Source organism: Megalopta genalis, chromosome 17, assembly GCF_051020955.1.
Source record: "Megalopta genalis isolate 19385.01 chromosome 17, iyMegGena1_principal, whole genome shotgun sequence".
Lineage (NCBI taxonomy): Eukaryota > Metazoa > Arthropoda > Insecta > Hymenoptera > Halictidae > Megalopta > Megalopta genalis.
The window spans coordinates 3368638-3391373 of record NC_135029.1 but is presented as its reverse complement, the minus strand read 5'-3'; the positions used below and the strand labels follow the sequence as shown (position 1 = coordinate 3391373).

At 33.4% G+C, this 22736-nt stretch overlaps 4 protein-coding genes across 4 annotated transcripts; 2 read left to right on the top strand and 2 right to left on the bottom strand.

Annotated features, from left to right (window-relative positions):
- Window positions 1-522: 522 nt before the first annotated feature.
- On the bottom strand, window positions 523-6117 carry LOC117222821 (uncharacterized). The gene is made up of 8 exons (XM_076527251.1): window positions 5827-6117; window positions 5204-5379; window positions 3334-3534; window positions 2720-2823; window positions 2525-2658; window positions 2319-2350; window positions 1281-1483; window positions 523-989 (listed from the first exon to the last, which is right to left on the bottom strand). The coding sequence occupies exons 1-8, from the start codon at window positions 5875-5877 to the stop codon at window positions 649-651; spliced, it is 1242 nt and encodes a 413-aa protein (XP_076383366.1). The 5' UTR covers window positions 5878-6117; the 3' UTR covers window positions 523-648.
- Window positions 6118-8961: 2844 nt separating this feature from the next.
- On the top strand, window positions 8962-11288 carry LOC117222820 (uncharacterized). The gene is made up of 2 exons (XM_033474751.2): window positions 8962-9180; window positions 10600-11288. The coding sequence occupies exons 1-2, from the start codon at window positions 8966-8968 to the stop codon at window positions 10955-10957; spliced, it is 573 nt and encodes a 190-aa protein (XP_033330642.2). The 5' UTR covers window positions 8962-8965; the 3' UTR covers window positions 10958-11288.
- A 925-nt stretch (window positions 11289-12213) lies between these two features.
- Window positions 12214-15898, bottom strand: Dsk (Drosulfakinin). Its single transcript, XM_076527097.1, has 3 exons — window positions 14850-15898; window positions 14040-14169; window positions 12214-12443 (listed from the first exon to the last, which is right to left on the bottom strand). Exons 2-3 carry the CDS (start codon window positions 14165-14167, stop codon window positions 12326-12328), a joined length of 246 nt encoding a protein of 81 aa, XP_076383212.1. The 5' UTR covers window positions 14168-14169; window positions 14850-15898; the 3' UTR covers window positions 12214-12325.
- Window positions 15899-16906: 1008 nt separating this feature from the next.
- On the top strand, window positions 16907-20068 carry LOC117222797 (uncharacterized). Its single transcript, XM_033474724.2, has one exon. It carries the CDS (start codon window positions 17131-17133, stop codon window positions 18148-18150), a length of 1020 nt encoding a protein of 339 aa, XP_033330615.2. The 5' UTR covers window positions 16907-17130; the 3' UTR covers window positions 18151-20068.
- Window positions 20069-22736: the final 2668 nt, after the last annotated feature.

Genomic DNA, 22736 nt, shown 5'->3' with positions numbered 1-22736 from the left:
CCTTCCTGCAAAGAATCACGAACTCTTGAAAATCATTCGTCAATGAAACTTTTGCTTATTTTATGGTCGCGTGTTAGTGTGTTCATTGAACAAAAATTAGTTTTATTTAATCGGCAACAATTAGACCACGGAGTGTAATAAAATTTATAACTGAATTATTTTCCGTATCGTGGTTTGGTATATCTGTTTGCAGGAAAATCATTTTTATATTATTTGCAGATATATATTGCAATGCTGTTTGGACGTTGTCTGCAGTTCAATGTCACAGGGAATGAAAAATTTATACTTTTAAAATGAAAATAATGAAAATACTGAGTTAGTAATTTAGTACTAATTACTATTTAATTAAATTCATATTTCTTAGATACCTATGTGATTTTCAACGTTCGGATAGACGTCGTTTTTCAAAAATTTATGCAAACTACCGGCTAGTTTTCCATTTATTTCACGGTGGTTCTCTGAATTATCAGATTTACCGTACAAATGCCACGAAACTTCTAGCAGTGAATGCAGAAATTGCCATATCTCGATTTTTTCGAACGGATCATGGGGATCTTTCACAATAGTGGACTGATTTTTTGCTGGAACGATTAATATATTTACAACAAAATATTATTACTTATCGTTATTATTTTATATTTCATTAATCTAATTCGAGTAACACGCAACAACATTTAAATGCTTAATTATCTTGCAATAATTAATATACGATTTACCAATATAATTATCGATTTCTATCAAGCTTAAACCTCTTTCATGAACTTTACAATCTCGCCAGAATTGCCATAAACACATTCTGCACATAACAAGATTACAGTCTGGTGGCGAGATTGAAAATAATTTGGCGAAATTCGCATAAATTTCTCGCAAACGTAACATATGCATCGTCAGACAATTGTATGCCCAACGCTCTTCATACTCTCGTTCAGATTTAATAGAATCCTCCATTTCTTTTGTCGTATCAATCTTTTCTTCGCTCTCAGATACATCTGTGTGGAAAGGTCAGTAACAATGCAAGTTAATTTACAATAACGATATAATTTTTCTGAAAATTCACTCGAGTTTTGGAAAGTTGTATTGGTAATGAATCTTTGAAAGAAAAGATTTCGTTTGAAAATAATTAAAACGTTGAGATTGTTTCACGAACAAGTAAATATAGTAGCATTAATACCGAATCAGAAATGAAGAGAAGCGTTATTTCAGTCGAATTATTTGAAATGTTTCGAACACAGATGATAATTAGCGTTAAATGTTAGCGAGAGAAGTTATAAATAAGTAACCAGAGATCGATGATGCTAGACAGGAGCAAGATCGGTTGTCACAAAAGTAACATTTTCCCGATGGAACTGAACGTATTACAGGATCCTCTAAGCTTTTTGGGTCTAGTAATCGCGCGAGATAATAGGACAAAGATGGAAATTGTTCCGGTCTTAAAACTGGGGTTACAGGAGTTATCCTTAATTTAGTTGCCATTTCAACAAATCTGTGAAGATAATATATATTACACACAGGTAACGAAGTGACGCTAAAAATAGATACCAGTTTTTAGTTTATCTAACTATTGCAATATATGTATCTGAGTCATTTGGTGTTTAAACGATCAAAGCATGTTCTTACAAGCATAAATATTTTTATTAAAATCATAGTCAAAATGAATTCCTTACGAAACATTGGATTCTCTTGTAAAAGGCATACATTGATCCACAGCATCGGATGCCGATTGATCTTGAATACTATTGTTCGTGATATCGGATGAAATCAAAATATCATTTTGAAATAATGGATCGGCTTCTATCTTGTCTCCATTGTTCCCTTTAAGCCGAGCGAAAAGATCACGCGTTGTAAGATTATAATTGTTAAAAATGCAAAGTATGGTGGAGCATGTAAAGTTTTAATGTTAAACCTCGAAAAATAAATAATAGATTATATATATATATATATATATATATATATATATATATATATATATATATAAATATATATAAATATATATAAATATATATTTATATATTTATATATTATATATATAAATTATATTCTCTGCATCTCTGTACCGATTCGAATGTTATCAATCCATTTGTATCATGAATGGTAAGGTAATTTATGTCTATTAGATTATAAGATACAGTAAAGATTCTCTTATCCCCTTATTTTTGTAATATATTGATATTAAAACATTTTATTATCTAAAAATTTCATTCAAGTCCTCGATTAGGAGATGATGAATCTAAATAATACAATGATTAGATAATAGAAGGTTTGGATAGCAGAATATTGTAAAAATAAATGTTTGGGTAAGGGACTATTTACTGTATTACGTGATTGAAATGAAGCATTGAGATTGAGATTTCTACAAATATATGTATTCTGTCTGTGTTTTCCCTTTTCTATATTTTATTCTCATAATTTATTTCCACCGTGATCGATTTATTTAATTAAATAATAAATTGTAATAAAGATATTAAATATTTTAGCGTCACCGTGTAACAAAAGACTTCGATTCGTGCTGTCATTTTATTTTTACATCTGTAAGGATCATTATATCCATCTCTCCTCTTGTATGTGCATTACCTATTATAATTCCAGGGCCATGTTTTTTGTTGTCCTTCCAATACCCAGAATATTTAGCACCCCCAATTGTGTTAAATTTGATCTCTCCTATAATAAGAATGCCATTAATGCTGCTCGGATGAATTGTTACATCATTGAGAAATTTTACCCTTGCCATGACGCTTTCCATTATGCCAATGACCTACGAACGAAGTCTCCTGAGGCCACGTAAATGTTTTGTTGAAAAACGCGTTCCATACGAACATTCCATAACTGTACACAAATTTCGATGTTTTGTAATATATGTAGAAATAGATTTTTACTTTGTAAAGTACAGAACATAGATCTCATTGAATTTCACTAAACATTTAACTGTACAGAATTTTAAATAAATTTAAGACACAACTCCATTTTTCGATAATTTGTATAATACAACGAAGGGTAATTAAAAAATGTTTCGAACATGTGAGCTATAAAATGATCAATTATTATTCCTGTCAATAAACTTTCTCAGAGTGAATACGACTCTGTGCCTTTCTTATACTGTTCCAATAAGTACAATTTAAATATCGGAACAATTCAACAATTTAACCGGATTGTGGCATTTACATATTCATAATAAAAATAACCAGGGAGACTAGCAAACTTGAAAAATAATAGAAATGTTTCATTATAAATGCATAAAATCTGTTTACTGCTTTTAACGATACTTTGTATAAGCTTTTATTCTTACTTGTTTACTCATGCTATGTTTAATTATTATTAGATCGTAGACTAACTAACCCATTCATTAAACCGTGTTTCCATTCTCCACGGTAAATGTCCCCATTAGCCCACACCATAGTTCCGTTACCGTGGCGAAGACCATATTTCCATTGACCCATATAACGAGACCCATCCGAGTAAATTCGTAATCCAAATCCGCACATTCTGTCCATTACCCAATCACCGTCGTACGAACTGTTATCTTGGTAACGAGCATAACTGTTGCGGTGAATTTACATCTTAATTTTTTTATGCAGATACCAGATTACGCGCGTTATTAAGATAATTTGAAACGTTTATAAAATGTACGTTTAATAAGACCGTAAAGGATCGATAAGCGTCTGTAAATGCAAATGTTTCAAATAAAATTCATTGGCTACGAAATGTTTTTAAAATTATATTTTTGCTAAACAAAAGTTCGAATTCTCTTCTTTCCGAAAGATGCAATTTCCTTTTAAAAATCTTCTGGAATACTTTACCATTCCGAGACTTTTAGGGTACCCTGTATATAAACTTAATTGTTAATGGAAATACGTGTTAAATACCATTTAGTGGGGTCTTAACTGTTTGTACAGGGTGTCAGAATATTATATGTTACCATTGTAGATTGCCATAATTACAGTTGATACCGATTTTTTGTGGTCAAACATTTTTACAATAAAAATTGGTACATGAAAAGTAGGCAAAAACATGGCAATTGTGAGTCTAAAAAAGATGTTTTGAGGGTACAAAAATATGCAACGTGATTTTTGGTATTCATGTTCTGTCAGAAAAAAACTATTCATTGTTGCAAATGTAGAGAAGATTGAATATTTGCAATAGCTGCAGATGATTTTTGCCGAATTAGCGACGATGAGGTTACGTGTATGAAAAATGGCGTATAATGTGCCAATGTTGGTAATAAAACAAATATTCTGAGACTACAGAAACCCATATCATCCAAAAAGTTTGTTATTCAAAATGAAGAAAACTAATGATTCTCGCTGCTTCTTCCATTAGGTACAATATAAAATATGCTGAGTAGTGACATCTATCGTTTCTAAAAATTATCCACAGTTGGTATTTGTCTATCAGTTTGAGTGCTATCGGTGTTGACATGTTAAACCTTCAGAGTTATCATCTCTGAATAATTTCGGTGAATAGTTTAAGCGTTTTGTCACTAAAAGCAATGACGTTATTTTTATATTTTCGAGAGCAAATGATTCTGGCCGGATTTTACATTCCACCTTATACCGAATGCGACAAGAATCATTTGTTCTATTTGATTTTGACAATAAATAAACTTGATTGCATTATATAAATATAGTAGAGCTTCCTGGATATTTCTGTATCTTCAAAATATTCTTTAATCGTTGTAATTTCCTGATAAAGGCGTATCGAAAATTAAAATGCAACTGATATTCGAGACAAATGTGAATAATTAATTCAACAATTCAAATTCTACGAATACAAAGCTACTATTCTGAAATATCGAATAAGTTATATATATAACAGTTATATATATATATATATATATATATATATATATATATATATATATTATTATATATATTATATTATATTATTATATTATTTATTATTATTATTATATATTATTATTATTATATATATATATATATATATATAACTGTTATATATATAACTTATTCGATATTTCAGAATAGTAGCTTTGTATTTGTAGAATTTGAATTGTTGAATTAATTATTCACATTTGTCTCGAATATTAGTTGCATTTTAATTAATATATATATAACTAATATAACTATATAACTAATATAACTAGTATAATAGTATTAATATATATATATATATAACTAGTATAATATAAAAGTTACAGTCAAATTTTAATGTTTATTTCACATACAGACAATATAATATCAATACTAACCCTTTTCCGTTTCTGCGGCCCTTCAGCCACTGACCAGTATACATAAAACGATTGTCACTGTCTACGTATAATCCTCTACCATGTTGATAACAATTCTCGAAATCACCTTTGTACCAACAATTATTATGCCACTGTAACAAGCCTGTTCCATGCATCTGGTTCTGTTGAAATTCTCCCTATGGACACTATTTAACCGTTATCTTTTTGTGTATTAAACATTGTAAAAATTCTTTAATCTTCAGCTTCTTTATGAAAAATCTTCCACTTTGTTTTAACATATTTTATGTTGACAGTATTTCGTGTTCATCATAATAAATAACATGATTATTTATAATATATATGCTTGAAATCTATTTCCCAATCATACCTAATCATTTCTCATGCAAATTTTCTTATAATAAAATTTCGATAACTTTAAAATGAAAAACTGGTCACTAGGTTTAGAGTTAACAATAGAAATAACTAATATAAGTGTTCATTAGCGTGCTAAAGATCTTGTTAATTTGATTATTTGGTGTTTATATTTAAGAAAATCAAAGGAATGTTTATCGAAGTGGAGCGATGAATATTCTGAATAATTGGTTTTTAGTGTGTATCTATTGAAAAGCTAAAAGTAAAATTACTTTGTAATAAGTGCCATTAGACCATTTGTACACTCCTTCACCTTCCATCATTTTTCTACTAATACGACCGCTGTATGTATTGCCATTAATAAATGTTATATTCGCGAACTCGTCCGGCAAAATTAACTTCCAAGGTGGCTTGGGGACCGTTTCAGATCCAACGCTGTTATAGCTATCGTCTCTTTTGAATTCTTTAGAACTGTCATAACCTTCTATATTTCCAGAGTCCTCGTTTTCGTCGGACTCCTTATGAAGATCTTCACTGAACTTTTTCCTCGATTTTTTCCTTAACACTGTTCCTTCCCAACTATGAGGAACAGAATCGTAATTAATAGAACACTTTAATCATTTCATTTAATTCTCGTGCGATCCTCAAAAATAAGTGCACAAAACATTCTCGATCGATATTCATTCGGTTTCATTCTACGATTTTATTGGAACAATTATGTTTTATGCCTACTCTAATACCTTAACTAATATTAAGATAATTATGAAGAAATAAAAATGATTATAATAACAAGAAATGATTTAACGATGTTCTCGAATGATGAAATAAACATTAATTGCTGTGCATGTGTAAATTATAATACATGCAAATATTACTTTTTTTCGACGTATGTTAAATTAAGGAAAATACGATAAAATAATCGCTTCGGTTAATTTTACTATAATCTTATATAATTAGTTTATAAAATAGTGAATTTATGTATGTTGACTTGAATTTGCGAATTCGAAAATCAATATTGAGTTTAACGCAGTAAGGAAGAATGAAAAACATAATAACTACCTTTTTACAAAATATTGTAACAGATCATTGTACAGAAGGTACATGAATTCTTCTTTGACGGTGTATTTGCGACGTTTATCTGCCAGAATATCCTGAAGAGGCAATTCTTCCTCCGTTCCTCCAAATTCATCTGCCCCAATTGCTTCCTCTTCCTCTTCCTCTTCTTCATCATACGGTTGCAAAGGTAAAATCACTTTTCTACATTTTTGTGATATAATTTCTTTTAGCGACGCGTGCGCCATGTCGACTTATTATTTATTATTCTGAATATATCACGTAGATTTTAATAATATTGCTTGTCAATAATAGGCAATTATGCAGTGTCAATCGACTTTAATTAATCGCGATTAGATGTGAATATGTGAAGTAATAATAAAAATGAATATCCCATGACACGCTATCGATAATGTTTAGTGCTACTTTCAGAATCTACTCGTTTTTAATTGTTTTTTTATCGTGACATTATGTCATTTTGATAAGTATCAATGATTTAGGTGTTGTCAATTAGTTTCGATTACAAACGGAAGGAAGAAAAATGTCAGCACAGAAGAAGCCACCAATGAGTGTAAGTTTTTGTAATTTTCGCTTCGTAAATACGACAGGAAGGTAAATCAAAAGAATCATACAGTTACATTATGCTTTTACCAAATTATGCTTATATTATAGACCGTATTTCCAGCTTGTCCGGATGAGGAAAAAACGTTGGATCCAATTATTTTTCACGTTCCTGCTACGTATAACGAAAAAGTAAAAATTCACGATTGGTAAGTCTGAACTTAATAATATCTCTATCGTCATAGATCCAAGGAAATCCAGTCGTTTAGAATATTATAATTGTCATTAAATATTTAACTTCTATTTAAGTCATAGTTGAATTTTTAATTTGTGAAGGCATGTGATAGATAAGTACACAACATAAACAAATATAAACAAAGAAACTGTGTTATAAAAATTATTTCTACGAGAAATAGTGCAATGGATATTTTAAAAAATATTGCAATAGATATTTTTAAAAATATTGCTTTAACACGTTCCGTGCCGAGCTTCTTTTACTCGAATCTTCACACTTTGATATTTTACTAAAACTTGATGTATTACGTGCAATATTATTAATTCTCGTACACATAACAACGTAACAAAAACTTATCAACACCCATTCTTGCGGTGGAAATTGATTCTTCGGTTCTAAATTTCTTGTAAACAATTTGTTCAGTTCACTAAGTAAACATGCAAGCGTGTACCATCGATGGTACACGTGGCACGGAACGTGTTAAACTATTGAATACTCGTTCCTCGATTACTATTATGCTTGAGGGGGATGAAATTCTCGCCTTGTTTTGCGTAGCAACACTCGCTGATTACTATACCCCGCAACGTGTTAACGTAGTAACCGCTGTGCGTCTAAACGCATCTTTTTTCGGGGATACACAGTAATAAATAGTCACTCAATAATAAATAAACAATACGCAGAAAAACGAAAAGTACTGTTTAAAGTTTTCATTTGTGTTCAACACTACAGGTTGGCCATGCTTCCGTAAGTACACGTACATAAAATAGGTAATGAAATAAATAATAACGTACAATACAATGATGCGATTAATTGTTTATCATATTCATCTCTCGATTACAGTGTACATACACAAAGGATAATATCGTATATATATATATATACGATATTATCCTTTGTGTATGTACACTGTAATTATCTATAATTCTAGCTATATATATATATATATATGTATAGCTAGAATTATAGAAATTACTTATTAATGTTTTATCTATAATTATCTCTAAAAAAAATCTTCTGATTATAAATTATTGTTTAACACGTTCCGTGCCACGTGTACCATCGATGGTACACGCTTGCATGTTTACTTAGTGAACTGAACAAATTGTTTACAAGAAATTTAGAACCGAAGAATCAATTTCCACCGCAAGATTGGGCGTTGATAAGTTTTTGTTACGTTGTTATGTGTACGAGAATTAATAATTGCACGTAATACATCAAGTTTTAGTAAAATATCAAAGTGTGAAGATTCGAGTAAAAAAAGCTCGGCACGGAACGTGTTAAAGAAATTATTTTACCGAACACGACAATGAAGATTTGTCGTTAATAGTGATACTGCATGAAACAATTATGAAGTTCAACAGAGGTAAACATAAAATCGTAAACTGCTATCAATACAAACAAATAATTAGTGCAGGTATCAACTGCGCTATAAACACGAAGAATGTTGTAGTATAAAAACAGATATAGAAAAAAATTATCCTTTAACACGGTTAATTGATGTAACATTTCGAAGGAGTTACCCAAGAATTAGAAGAATGCTGAAACCATATTTTTGCAGGCAAATGCCCACGTTGGCAGAACCCAGGGACAATAAACACATATTTCCACCCGACGGAAGTCTTCACAAGTCATCGTATCTACGACTAGGACCGGATGTTTCAACCACCGGAATTTCAGAAACGCAAGCAATGATGTCCCAGATAGAACTGAAGCATCTGTATGCGCCTATTATTCCTCAACGAAGGCTACTCAATATGAAGGCACTCGCATCAGAGGTGTACGTATCAATGATCTATTTTACGTTCTCAGAAATGTTCGGAGACGAAATTTATAAACCGACAGATCTGAGACTTATTATTATAAGTCGCGATTCTTCGAGCCTCGCGGCTCGTTTTTATAGAAACTCGAGGCAGCGGCCAGCATACCGGTGTAGATTAATTTGAACACATAATAATGCTAGAATAAAAACGATGACTTAACTTTTTATTTCTAATTTTTTGCCACGACTCAAAGCCAATTCGGAGGCCACATGCCACGATTCGAAGGCAATTCGGAGGCCACATGCCACGATTCGATCGTCACATACCTAGTACCTACCGCTTACCTTGTAGCTCCTCGGTTTTTCTTACCTTACACCCAAACAAATCATTTTTAGAAATATATATATATATATAATAGGAGTCAGTCAAGCATGTGATGCGGCACGCGACGCGAATTCCCGAAAGACAATAAATATATAAATAAATAAATAAATATATATATATATATAATAAAATATATATAATAAATATATAAATAAATAAATATATATATATAATAAAATATATATAATAAATATATATATATAATATATATATATAATATATATATATAATAAAATATATATAATAAATATATATATATAATATATATATATAATAAAATATATATAATAAATAAATAAATAAATATATATATATATATATATATATATATATATATATTTATTTATTTATTTATATATTTATTGCCTTTCGGGAATTCGCGTCGCGTGCCGCATCACATGCTTGACTGACTCCGTCGAGCCTTATCATCGACGTAGCAATAAATTACATAAGCGTAGGACTAGCACAGGGAAATTCACAGCAACTCGATATTTGGCATTTCTGAGAGAAATGTTTTCCATCGGCAAAACAACAAAAGAAAATCACCCTGCGTCGATTCGACGCTCGTGTGCCTCCAGCCTTACACCATCTATGTGCAGGATGTCACAAAATTATATGTATATTAGGATCATCTTAACGTGATTCCACACTCTCGGTTTGGTGGATATTGACGCGAGTTCATCTTGACAAACCTTAGAAATGAGAGTTTTTCATTTTCTCTCGTCATTCTAAGCAATAGGAAAATTTCGAGAAAGCATTCCAGTTATGGCCTGTTAGACTGGTCCTTCTATCATCTAAAAAAAATTCAGGTCGTTTAGTTCAGCTCTAAAAGAGTTACAGTAAATTCTCCCTAATTGACGCTTAGATTATACACAAAAGTGGACAATTTGGGAAGAAGAGGTACGATTATTCGAGCCTTGCGACCCGTTTTTATAATTGTTAACAATCGGTAACTGCAAAAAATCGTACCTCCTCTTCCCAAATTGTCCTTTTGTTGTCGCGTAAATGCATAAAATTCCGCAGTCTAACAGCGACAATGTATCCGTTGATAGGACCGAGGAGAAAAAGCTTACATCGGTTTCGGAAGCATTGTACGATCCTGAAGCTGCACGTACCATGGATTACAGGACGACGCAGGAAATTCACTATAGGCTACCTTATCCTGCAAGACGAAAGCCTCCGCCGCCACCGCCGCCGCCAGTCCCATGGCTTTTAAATCGTCGGACAATCGGTTATGCTCTTCGAGACTTGGAAAAACGGGACGGCTATTATACCTTTTTGGACGACGACATGGAGCTTCATCATAAAATAGCGGACTTGAAATCCAAAAGAGACAAGTTGGGTGAATTCACTGGCGCGAAAAGTTCACCTGAAGAGCTTACTTGTCACGTTGACCCGGAACACGAATAGTTGCATGCTAGTTTCCCGTGATATTTCAATGTTTCAGCTACCGCAGGCTTGTCAATTGAACAATTTCCTTTTGAACAATGACTTCGAGAGAATCTTCGGAAATGATATGACTCCGTGTTATAGTTATCGAATAATTTATCAAGGAATCCTCGATTTTTCAAAGGAATATTAACAACTATGAACGCTTACTAGGCTACGAATTACCAAAGGAAATTGGTCCAAGCTTATCGCACCAGATGACATTTTGACAATGTCATTCTGCTTGAACAATTCGACACTGTGTACAATTTAAAAGACTCGGATTAAGAATAAAGTGATGGAAGAGAAAGGATTTCCGTTTGTACAGCTTTATTTCCCAGTATTTCATTAGTAACAATAACAGTGACACGTTAATGCGCCATTATTGTCAAGGTTAAAATAATTTATAAGCGTAGAATATCGCGTAAGTTAGTTCCGTTAAATATGTAATTTACGATTTTTATAAACGATTTGTACTTTACGTATACGCAATATTGAAAAATTCATATGAACCAGCTTAACCCTAGAAAGATAACCATATGACAACGTACGTAAAAGATAACCATACGCTTCAGAGGCGCATGCTTTTCTAAGGCGTCAATTTTATACTAACAATGGATATTTATTTAAGTTAATCTAGTCATTTTAAAGGTTTGGCATTATTGTAAAAATAAAATGCATTTATATTATATTTTTTTATATTTTAAGTAATTTTAAACTTAAATCACTAGACCATTTTGAACAATTTCAAGTGCTATAGAAAACAAAAAATTAGTAATGGCTGTTTATGATCGCATTGCAAACAAATGAGCGCATTACAATTTTAGAGGACTAATTTTTGTTAGAAGCAAACACAACATTAAATCTGAATGTTTCTTATAATGATTTTATTGATTATAATTTATCGAGTAACATTTTGGATAAAAATTTGCTACATCAATTACGGTGAACAGTAACCAAATGAAAATTCCTTTTCTTATTTAATAATTCGGATCGGTTGAAAATGAACCATTTGGTTTAAAGGACAAATAAATAAGTAAATAAATAAATAAATAAATAATATACTTAAAAACTTTTAATATTCCTACTGTTTTGAATCCAATCTACAAATTTTTGTCATAAACGCATAAAAAATGCAGTCTAGCTACAAGATCGTGTGACATGATTTATAAATCAACGCGTCAGCATGCTCGAATAAATTGTGAATGTAGCGGAGGATTAAATTAACGAAATGCAAGTCTGGGATGTAAAATATATTTTGTCTAGAGTCTAAATAAAGTGACTCTTGTAGCAACAACAGTGAAACATCACTACAGAATTGCATCTATAATCGTTAACTGCCATAACTATTCATTCGTGACGCCTTCCGAATCGCATATGACCATAATCGTCGAATTGTTCCCGTTTTCCAAATCTCATGTGCCCATAATCATCGAAACCTTCTCCGAAAGGATTTTCCACGGTATATCTGTAAATAGATGGCATTCGATTAAATAATATTATAAACACTGCTAGTAAAATCGATATAGTTACGTATGAGAGAAATGATTAAATATTGAATCGTGGCACAATTCGTCAAATACCTCTTTACGCGTAAGCAAACCTTTATTGGTAACTCACTTTAGATTTCACTATTAATTCGTTTTAGAGGTGTATTATGTCTGAAGAGAAGTGTAACATATGAAACGTACAACACATTTACCAGCAATGTGTATAGCGAGCTTCTGTGCATTTATGTATACGAAATTATGCGTAAAATAAAATAAAAGATGTGTGAAGAAAATTTTATTTTTATCTCAAATAATAAAGAAATGATATCTTACGGAATTATTATTATTCTCTTCTCATCTTATTATTCTCTAATTTTATTTTTATCTCGAATAATAAAGGAATGATATCTTACGGAATTATTATTATTCTCTTCTCATCTTATTATTCTCTAATTTTATTTTTATCTCAAATAATAAAGGAATGATATCTTACGGAATTATTATTATTCTTATTATTATTATTCTAAATATTGTAGATAAACAAAATCGTGCTATCTGTACGGATAACAGATTTTCAGAAGATTTGAAAATAAGGTTTGACGATAAAAATGACGATAAAAAAAGGTTTGACGCAAAAATGAAAGTGCATTGTACTCATATATAGATTAAAATAAATACCAGCGATCGTTTTCTGTAATTTTTGTCTATCCTTCGTTAATAAAGCTAAATAATGATAAATAGTTTTATCGAATTCATTAATGATTAAATACGAAACAAACAAAAAACACAATTTCTACGTTACTACGTTACATCATATTCGACTGTGATTAAAATGATTGAAAGAGAAGAAATGAACTACCGAACATCTTCAAATCTTCCCAAAATAAATGCAAAATTGTTTCAATTGAAATTTATTGCATTAGTTCGAAATGTATTACATTAGACAACGCAAGTCTCGTGTTTTCGCTTGCGAAATGTTGTCGCTTAAAGTTCTGATTACTTCTTATTAGTAGTGCCTCAAATTGCATAATTCATTCGAGTCTGTAGAATTTGTTTTCACGATGTCTTTTCTCTGATAAATACGTAAATCCTGTATATGCTAAGCTACAGTTCAATGAATGCATTAAATTATGACTTGCGGCGTTTTTCCATAGAGCCACAGAATTATTGAAACGAATTCACTTCGATTCGTAGCAAAAACACGAATGATATTACGGCATTAATTATCGTAATCTGAGTTGTGACTTAAGAATGGAAATATCTAGCTAAGAATTAGCGAAATAGTTAAAACAATACTTTTATGCAATAATAAGATCAAATAATATAAAGTGAAACCGTATTGACTTTTTATTGTACGCCACAGATTTTACGTAAAATTATTTCGATCAAAATCGATCATTTCATTAATTATTTCTTTACATCAAAGGAGTTTGATTGAAATGAGAATCTTAGCAGTAGCATACGTTATAAATGAAGTTAACAGCAATTATTACCGTAGAAGTAGAAATAACAAGAAAGTATAAGCAACAAAATAATATATTTAATAACGTAAACTGAATGCATCGCATAATTACCCTCGAATTAAAGGGCGACTTCGGAATTTCCGATAAATATTATTGGCGAGTTCAGGAGCAGCATCGCATTTTCCGGAACATAACCAGGCGACTGCCATTATGCAAAAGAATGCAAACGTTAAATTCATATCTGAAAGATAAGAAAAAATTCTTTGTTAATGATGAGGCTAATCAATTAAGACGTCAAACGAAAAGCATTAATACGACCATTTATAAAAATAATGTCTATGAAGTGTAGAATATTCTCAATTGATAATTTATTGCACTATAAAACGTAACCCCCATTATCTATCGGCAATTATGTATTGATCTTTCAAAATTGTTTCATAGCTAGGAATTTTTCAATAAATTTTTCAGTAACAATAACAGTTTCGATAACGACATACGAGTTACACGAAATATTGTAATCTAATAATTTATTTTACAATAATTATTAAGTTTCCATGTAGCAGTATAAATAAATATTAACTGTTCGACAAGACTGTCGATAATTGCGGCACTTTCCGAATTAAAAATTTCATTTTACACTATTTGCGCCAATACCGTCTTGTACCAAATTCTACATAAATAGAGTAATCATTTCCAACGTTTATGTAATCTTATATTTTATTTGAAGCGTTAATTACTAATTTACGAATAAATACACGTTCTAATTTTTGGTAATTGATCCGAGGAAAATTCTCCAAGTGCACAGGATTAATTCATTAGCAAACGATTATTGTCCGAGGATAGAGAACCAATTAATAGAATATCGTTGTTCAATTAAAAACGAAACGAAACCACATAAAATACGGAGAGAACGCTGATCACCTGTGTGGTGGTGGATCTGAAATTTGTGGAAGAATGCACCGTCCACAGTTTCGACATGGCTTTTTATACGTGAACTCCATCATCCCCGGAACCTCGGAGGAACGTTGAGCTCTTTGAATTTTAATTCACGTAGCCCCGGCCTGATAAACAATTTGCTTCGCGGTAGACGCCTCCGCTGATGAACGCTCAATATTCCACGATGGTATTCGACGATTGGCAGCTCGAGTAACCGCATTACCTCATCTTATCTTCACTTTTCTTTGTCTATCGTGACCACTTCGTAAACTTGCAAGACGCCTCCGTTCGAGAATAACCGACCGCCACTTTCGTGCAGATTACTTTTCAATCAGTGATCAAAAGCACCAATTATCCAAATAAAATTTCGTAAAAAAAGATCGGTAATAGAAGCTTGCTTATTATTTTCAGTTAATCGCATTAACACGTTCCGTGCCACGTGTACCATCGATGGTACACGCTTGCATGTTTACTTAGTGAACTGAACAAATTGTTTACAAGAAATTTAGAACCGAAGAATCAATTTCCACCGCAAGAATGGGCGTTGATAAGTTTTTGTTACGTTGTTATGTGTACGAGAATTAATAATTGCACGTAATACATCAAGTTTTAGTAAAATATCAAAGTGTGAAGATTCGAGTAAAAAAAGCTCGGCACGGAACGTGTTAATCACGAAACATGAAGGAAAGCGGTTCAGCAATATTCGAAAAGCTTTACATCTGTTCACGGTTTATTTTACATACAGGGTGTCCCAGCATCGGCGGTACATCCGAGGAGGGAGTAATTCTATATAAAAAAAGAAAAAATCGAAAGTAAAGTATAAGATTTGTTCAGTCGAGGCATCGTTGTCGCAAAAATCAATTTTCAATATTCGGCATTTTCAAAAACTAAATTTCTTTACCATCAATTAAATTACATGTCTCATTTTCATTTAAAACCACTCCAAATCCACAGGATTTGACGTCTCAATAGATTCATCTATCTAAACTCAAAACCATAATCACGTGTATGCATGTTCGTTCAATATCCAAAGTCGATTTTCTCGACAACGAAGCCTCGAATGAAAAAATTTTATTCCTTATTTCCGATTTGTTCTTTTCATATACAGAGTGTCTAAAAAATGTCTCGCAATCAGGAAATAGGGAGTTCCTGAGGTCATTTGAAGCGATTTTTTCCTTAGCGAAAATGTAATCCGCGGCTTCGTTTACGAGTTATTAACAAAAAACAATGACCAATAAGAGGCGCCAACGAGCGCACGAAGCCCAGTTCCGCTCATTGGCTCGGTCGCCTCGCGCCAGCTGATCGCGTTTCTTATTGGTCACTGTGTTTCGTTAATAACTCGTAAACACAGCCGCGGATTGCATTTTCGCCAAGGAAAAAGTTCATTCAAATGACCTCAGGAATCCCCCGATTTCCTAATTGCGAGACATTTTTGGTATACCTTGTAAAATCACCCCCTGCTCGGTCGTATCACCGATGCTGGCACACCCTATAAAGTTGAATCACACGACATGTTACTGTATCTTATCGATTTTTTGATCGAATGTCAACAATTTCGTTCAATAAATTCGCATTTCTGTAAGTCATTTTGTGCATAAAAGCTCAACGTTTGTTGCGCTTGCGTTACGTAAAACTCGGAACCATCCTCGCGTATAATTATGCAACATGTCCTTTCTATAGTAAGCCTGCCAAATGAATGTATTCAAAGAATATTTGAACGTTTCAGTAATAAGTGCCAACTTTGTTCGACAATAATCGATGAACGCTTTATCCGCGCCAATACACGAAAAATCTGATCGCGGAAACGCCATTTCTTCGCATCATCGTATTATATTAATTTCACAAGACAAGGAGCACAGCATTCGTTCAAAAGCTTTCAAGGTAAGCGGATATAATTAATAATCTGTTTTTGCATTCATTGATCCGCTCGCGATCGCTATTCATATCGGCTAAGCGGGCGGTTTTTCACGGAGCTTCTCGCCTGGCACAGTCGTTGCAATCAATGCCGATGGAACAGTGATAGGTTACGCGACAAACCGAATTTAACGTTCGCACGGACGAGGTCACGGTCAGGGATTACGACAGTTCCCGCGATGGCTTCGGTCTTTGCAGTGCTTCGAAGGAATCCTATAAATCGTAGCGACGTTTCCTTCGAGAATTCAATTGGTCTGAGACGTTCGGTCGGTTCCTGTCGGATTCCGAAGTGAGCTGCCGGGATCCGGCAGTTCGCATATCGGAGCCACGGCTACCGTCGCCGTTGGCAGCGATGACGGAGGACGTCGGTGCTATGCTGCAGAAAGGTCTGACCGAATGGTGGAACGAGGAAACGGAATACGTTTTGCAGAGGATCGAGAGATGGGCGGCGTACGCGAGGGGCTATAACCGTTTGCGGTCCCAGAGACTGTCCCGGGGACGGATGACCATGCAGACTGGCCAGGAGCCGCGTTGGAGTGTCTCCTCGAACAAGCTGATCATCGACGACATGTCCTGGAGCCCGCGATTCCACACGTTCAAGAAGTCCCGGAGAAAGTCCCGCCCGGAGGAGACCAAGATCAACTGCTGCGGCACGTTCAACTACCAATCGAACAGCAACCTGGACAGCAACTGTCTGGAGACGTACCGGTACGATCACAGCATCTACTTCAAGACGGTCGGCGACATCAGGAACAGCAAGAAGAACCTCGCCGAGAAGACGAAGAATGAACAAGAAGACGGGATCTCGGTCAGCAGCGACGAGCTCGTGGAGTGGGACGTGAAATCTGTGTCGGATTTCATAGCTAATCAGCTGTTCGAGGACGAACTCGCCAGCGGGAACATCAAGAACATCTTCGCTACCGCGACAGCTTCCGTTCAAGAGCACGTTGACTTCGATTCGGTTGCATGGTCCACCGTAGATCTGACGAAGCTCGATTTGAAGGACGACGCCGGCATCGGCGACGGTCCGGCGGTCGACGAAGAGAACAATTCAACGGCCCTCGAGATCGACGACGAGAGTAATAACAACTGCACGGAGAGCACGGAGTTCGCGGAGGACACGGATTTGATGAACGAGCAGCCGCATTTGAGCTACGTTACCAAGGACGAGGACGCTGCCGATGAGTCGCGCAGGAACGACGAGGTCAAGACATGTCTCGACAGTCGGCGAACCCGAAGAGCGTCTAGAAAAGTGAGACAGTCCCCGGCCATGGGCGACAACGACGTTATTTGGCCGAGTGTTTTGTTGAATTACACAAAGAACGTAGATAATATCAGTTCACCGCATCATTATTGGCAAGTGACAAAGTGAACTTTCAATCCACGTCCTAAAAATGGTATCGTTTCGTCGAGAGTGTCGATAGACTCGAAGATACGTAGATCTTGAAATACGTTCAAATTCTACGGAATCGAGGATAACGATTTCGGCTCGAGCTAAAGTGTACGATGCGCGACTTCTGAACAGATGCAACATCGTCTCTGTTGCAACTTAACGTAATCTGGCCGAAGAAATATTTGTCATCTTTGACGACACGCTACTCGATACTTTATTAAGGATAGGTGCTCTTTATTTTTACACTCGAAGAGGGGCAGGTCTTCTTGACAAAAATATAACCGAGCGTGCTCGAGATCAATTCTAATTTTATTCGTTAAGCATTATCAGCGTATTCTTTTCAAGTACCGGATAGTGAAACAACAATATTTGTACTCTGGGTCCAGGTGGATCCCAGCCTCACTGTTCGGGTGTTAATAGTATAATGTATTATATACACAATTATTGGGATTATTACTCGAATAATTTTATAATCTCGATTCAAATAATTTATTCGAATGAAAAATGAAGAATTATTTGAATAAATGGATATTCGATTCGAAATATGTATTCGATTGAAAAGAATTCGTTTGAATAATTATTTTCGATAAATATTTGTGTGTGTGTTATATATACTATGTATTAAATAGTATATTTAACAAAGTTCATGCATTACGCTGAATTATGAACGCTGAACAAAATTATTACGCTGAAATATAAAAATTCGCTTCTTTAAGTTCAAACTTGACGTCGTTTTTAAAACGTTCATTTGCGAAACAGCTAAACGCAGACAAAAACAAGCGACAATTGGAAGGACATAAGTTCGGCGTGTAAGGAGGATGTGGTGGACCTTCCTGTCTAACATCCGCTGTCTTATTACCAGTTTTTGACCATCAACTTGAGGTTACGTTTTATCGTGCTATATCTATACACTCATGTTCAGCAATTGCAGTGACAAGATTTTTATGAAAATCGAATCGTCGAATCGTCTTTTATTGCGGATCAATTACATTACGATAGTTCAGCAGCATTTGAAAATCGTTGCGTGGATTTGGATAAATACATGTACACTTACGCAACTCCTCATTAATTATAGATGGATGTACTGTTCTGAAACTTCGGACTGTTTCGGTGCTACTCTTTTATCAACCCTTTGCAATCGAGTGACGAGTCAACAGCGCCATTAAAGACTGTTGTATTTCAAAATAATTTTAACATCAAATCGGTTTATACATAAAATCTGCTAAAAGAGTATCTCGTTGCAATTTTTAATGCAGTATAATATGTATAAAGTGCGTGAAATTATATAAAATGGAAACACTATAGGTCGAAAAAGCTATTTTGAATTTCGAGGTAAAACGTCCCCGACAGCAAAGGGTTAACTAAACCTTCTTCATTTCTAAGTGCACTTGCTCTGCTGCATTTTCAAATATAAATTGATAAATAGGGAAAGCACGGAGTGTAACTATAGATAGATACGAATAAGAAATACGCTAAATGTACCAACTAAATATATAAAACCTTGTATGAGTGTGAATTTTGTACACAGAGTTTGTAAACTAATGCAAGAGATTCCATTTAAGGTAATCCTGAACAGGAAACCTCACGAAACTTTTCCGGTATCTGCACATTTATAGATCCAATTTATTTACATTATCAAATAAGTTGAACGCAAACGACAGTTTTGCATAGAAAAGCAGCAATTAGAAATATGCACACAAACAAACAAACAAACAAACAAACACACACACACATACACACGATCAACAATTCTTTTGTATTTTATTGTTTAACTTTATTCTTCACTTACTATAAATAATTTTGTATGAGAATAATGTAGGGTTACAACAATATTCTTGTAACATGTATGCTTCAATAAATTTAACGAAGGGTGGATATCACACCTCGTATTACTAAATTTTTATTCATATTTTCCTATCAAGATGGTTTCACTTTTACTTAATAGACTTTTTTTATAGACGCGATTGTTAATTGATGTGTTCGGCGATTTATTAGTTTCGTTTACTTATCAAATATATCGAAGATTTGCTTAAACTTAAGTTATCGATTTTTGATAACCTTTGAAATTATTTGTTTCGTTAGAGTCAATTTTTCTTTCATCGCACGGGCAATCCTCGAAAATAATACGGTTATTTGACTTCGCGTTACACAAAACTTTTATGAAATGTGAAAAATAATTTTTAGAACTGTTTCGAAGGAAATTTTGGAAACTGTGCAATTCGATGCTTTTTGACCGAGTTATACTTGTATGATTCAGTGTCCTGTTATTCAAGGATCGTCTGTAAATGAATTTTCTATTATTAACTGGTATCACAATATTTTGTTCATAATATTGTAAATAAGTACAAAAGAAACGGATATGAAGGTACGAATGTCAATAAACGAAAAGAATTGTGTTGACAGTTTCTTGAAACATAATACAAGAGCTATGAAACGAGGACTGCGGATTTGATGCATTTATAAAGAAAAGGACAGATTGAATGCAAAACGGTAATATCACGAAACTTTTGTGTGACCTTCTACTTCTCTTCTTCGTTAAAGTAATTGCGAAGAATTTTTATTTTGCACAAAAGTCCGCATACTAATAAAACAGCTTCGGCAAGTAATTTCCTGTAAGTTCATGGAACAAACATAACTCGTTTGTAATCAAAAGGCTAAGCGAATATTAAATTTATTTCTAACGAAGAATTACTAACAGCCTACTTACTGATAAATCTAATTTGTCGATATTATCTAATTTCGCATTATTTTCGATGCCAGGTATCTGCAGGATCAAGGTGTGCAGTGCGCATGCACTTTCTAGTGCAGCAATCTATACGTAACACACACGTAAGCTCGTGTGAACTTTCTGCAAATCGATTGTCATCACACTTGGGAGTAATTTGTTGCGATGTCCGAAAATGTAATCGAGAGATCAGAGATCTGTAAGCCATGTCTTTTTTAAATCTATTTTCATAACTTTCTGCAAGCATTGCAGCATCTCAACAGAAGCCGGAAGACACGCTAGCACAGTAAATAGAGTAAAACCTCGGTTATCAGAGCTTTGAATGTCTAAATTTGCTATTAAACAAACACGCGTGGCATAATATAAATCAGAGTTGGGCAACATTTTATTCGGATGACGGATAAGTGATACAGATCAACGAATACAATTTTATTCGACGTTGTCGAATAAATATCCAATCGGACAAAAATATATCTAGATGAGAATTTATCCGGATAAGATTTTATATATTTGAATAAAAATTCAATCGAACGAGAAGTTATTTGTTATTCGCATAGGAATTGATTTGTACAAGAATTGATCGGGGAAAAAATGGATAAAATAGATTATAATATTTTTCCATAGTCAATTGATTAATTTCTCCTATGTTAATTTTAACAATTAACTTTTTTTCAACTACTGCATCGGGAAGTTTGTTACTTTTGGATAAACTAATCATTGCTGCATTACTAAATAATCTTTCTACGGGTGCAAAGGGAATCAATCGTTCATTCCGAGATTCATATTTACAACACATATATTCTTGAAAAATTAGATCAATATTAACGGTCAACAATTATTGGGATTATTACTCGAATAATTTTATAATCTCGATTCAAATAATTTATTCGAATGAAAAATGAAGAATTATTTGAATAAATGGATATTCGATTCGAAATATGTACTCGATTGAAAAGAATTCGTTTGAATAATTATTTTCGATAAATATTTGTGTGTGTGTGCGTGTTCAAAACAATTCGAATAATGCTCTTTGGTATAAATAGCTTAATCTAAGATGATCCAGATGCAACGCTATTTATTATAAGAATCAGTATAAGAATTTCATCTAATATTGTATATGTATATTTAACTGTTTTATTATTCGAACGTTTATATTGTCCTCAGTAGTTCGGATAATCGAGACTTTACTGTAATTCCAGAAGATCATGGGTTACACTCGAAAGTCTTAACAGTATTAACTGTAGGTTTAACCGAAAGGTCATTTAGAATCGACCGGTCTGAGAATAGAACTGATCGAAGAGTAAAAAAATAGCAAGAATTTTCAGAGATTGGCCGCGATGACCTGCATGAAAAGTCACCTTCGACACATTGATTCGAGTAACCCTAAATCTAGAGGGTGACAATATTTCCCACCTAACTGTTAAGCAACTCGTTTGTATGTAGAATCAGAATTATGGCAGTTATCAAAATTGTGCGTATCTCGATGCACTATACCATGATTTACATATACATATATGCACAATATTTTCACAAGAGACAAAATAATTTAAACAGTTGAAGATTATTAACATATATTACGTTTCCATTTATTATTTTATATCAGACGTAAACGAGGGGATTTTCATAATGTAGAATAATGTATTTCATTGTAAAAGATTTTTGAACAATTATTTTCACTATTCTACACATGTAAATCATACCGCAACAAGAATGCGGGGTGCACAATTTAATTTTTCTTTGTTTTGGAAAATGTTATTGTGTAGTAACAAAAGGATTACAAAATAATTCTGTAGGTAAAAGGTGATATTAACACCACAATTTTTTATTTTTTGTAAATATC

Excerpts from the sequence above, each read along its gene's own strand:
- LOC117222820 (XM_033474751.2), top strand. The coding sequence starts at position 8,966 with ATGCCCACGTTGGCAGAACCCAGGGACAATAAACACATATTTCCACCC. Across the intron at positions 9,181-10,599 it reads AAGGCACTCGCATCAGAGGT|GACCGAGGAGAAAAAGCTTA; the intron begins GTACGTATCAAT and ends ATCCGTTGATAG.
- LOC117222797 (XM_033474724.2), top strand. The coding sequence starts at position 17,131 with ATGACGGAGGACGTCGGTGCTATGCTGCAGAAAGGTCTGACCGAATGG.
- LOC117222821 (XM_076527251.1), bottom strand. The coding sequence starts at position 5,877 with ATGATGGAAGGTGAAGGAGTGTACAAATGGTCTAATGGCACTTATTAC. Across the intron at positions 5,380-5,826 it reads CTAATGGCACTTATTACAAA|GGAGAATTTCAACAGAACCA; the intron begins GTAATTTTACTT and ends TAGTGTCCATAG. Across the intron at positions 2,351-2,524 it reads ATATAATGATCCTTACAGAT|AAATCTCAATCTCAATGCTT; the intron begins GTAAAAATAAAA and ends ATATATTTGTAG.
- Dsk (XM_076527097.1), bottom strand. The coding sequence starts at position 14,167 with ATGAATTTAACGTTTGCATTCTTTTGCATAATGGCAGTCGCCTGGTTA. Across the intron at positions 12,444-14,039 it reads AGTCGCCCTTTAATTCGAGG|ATATACCGTGGAAAATCCTT; the intron begins GTAATTATGCGA and ends ATCTATTTACAG.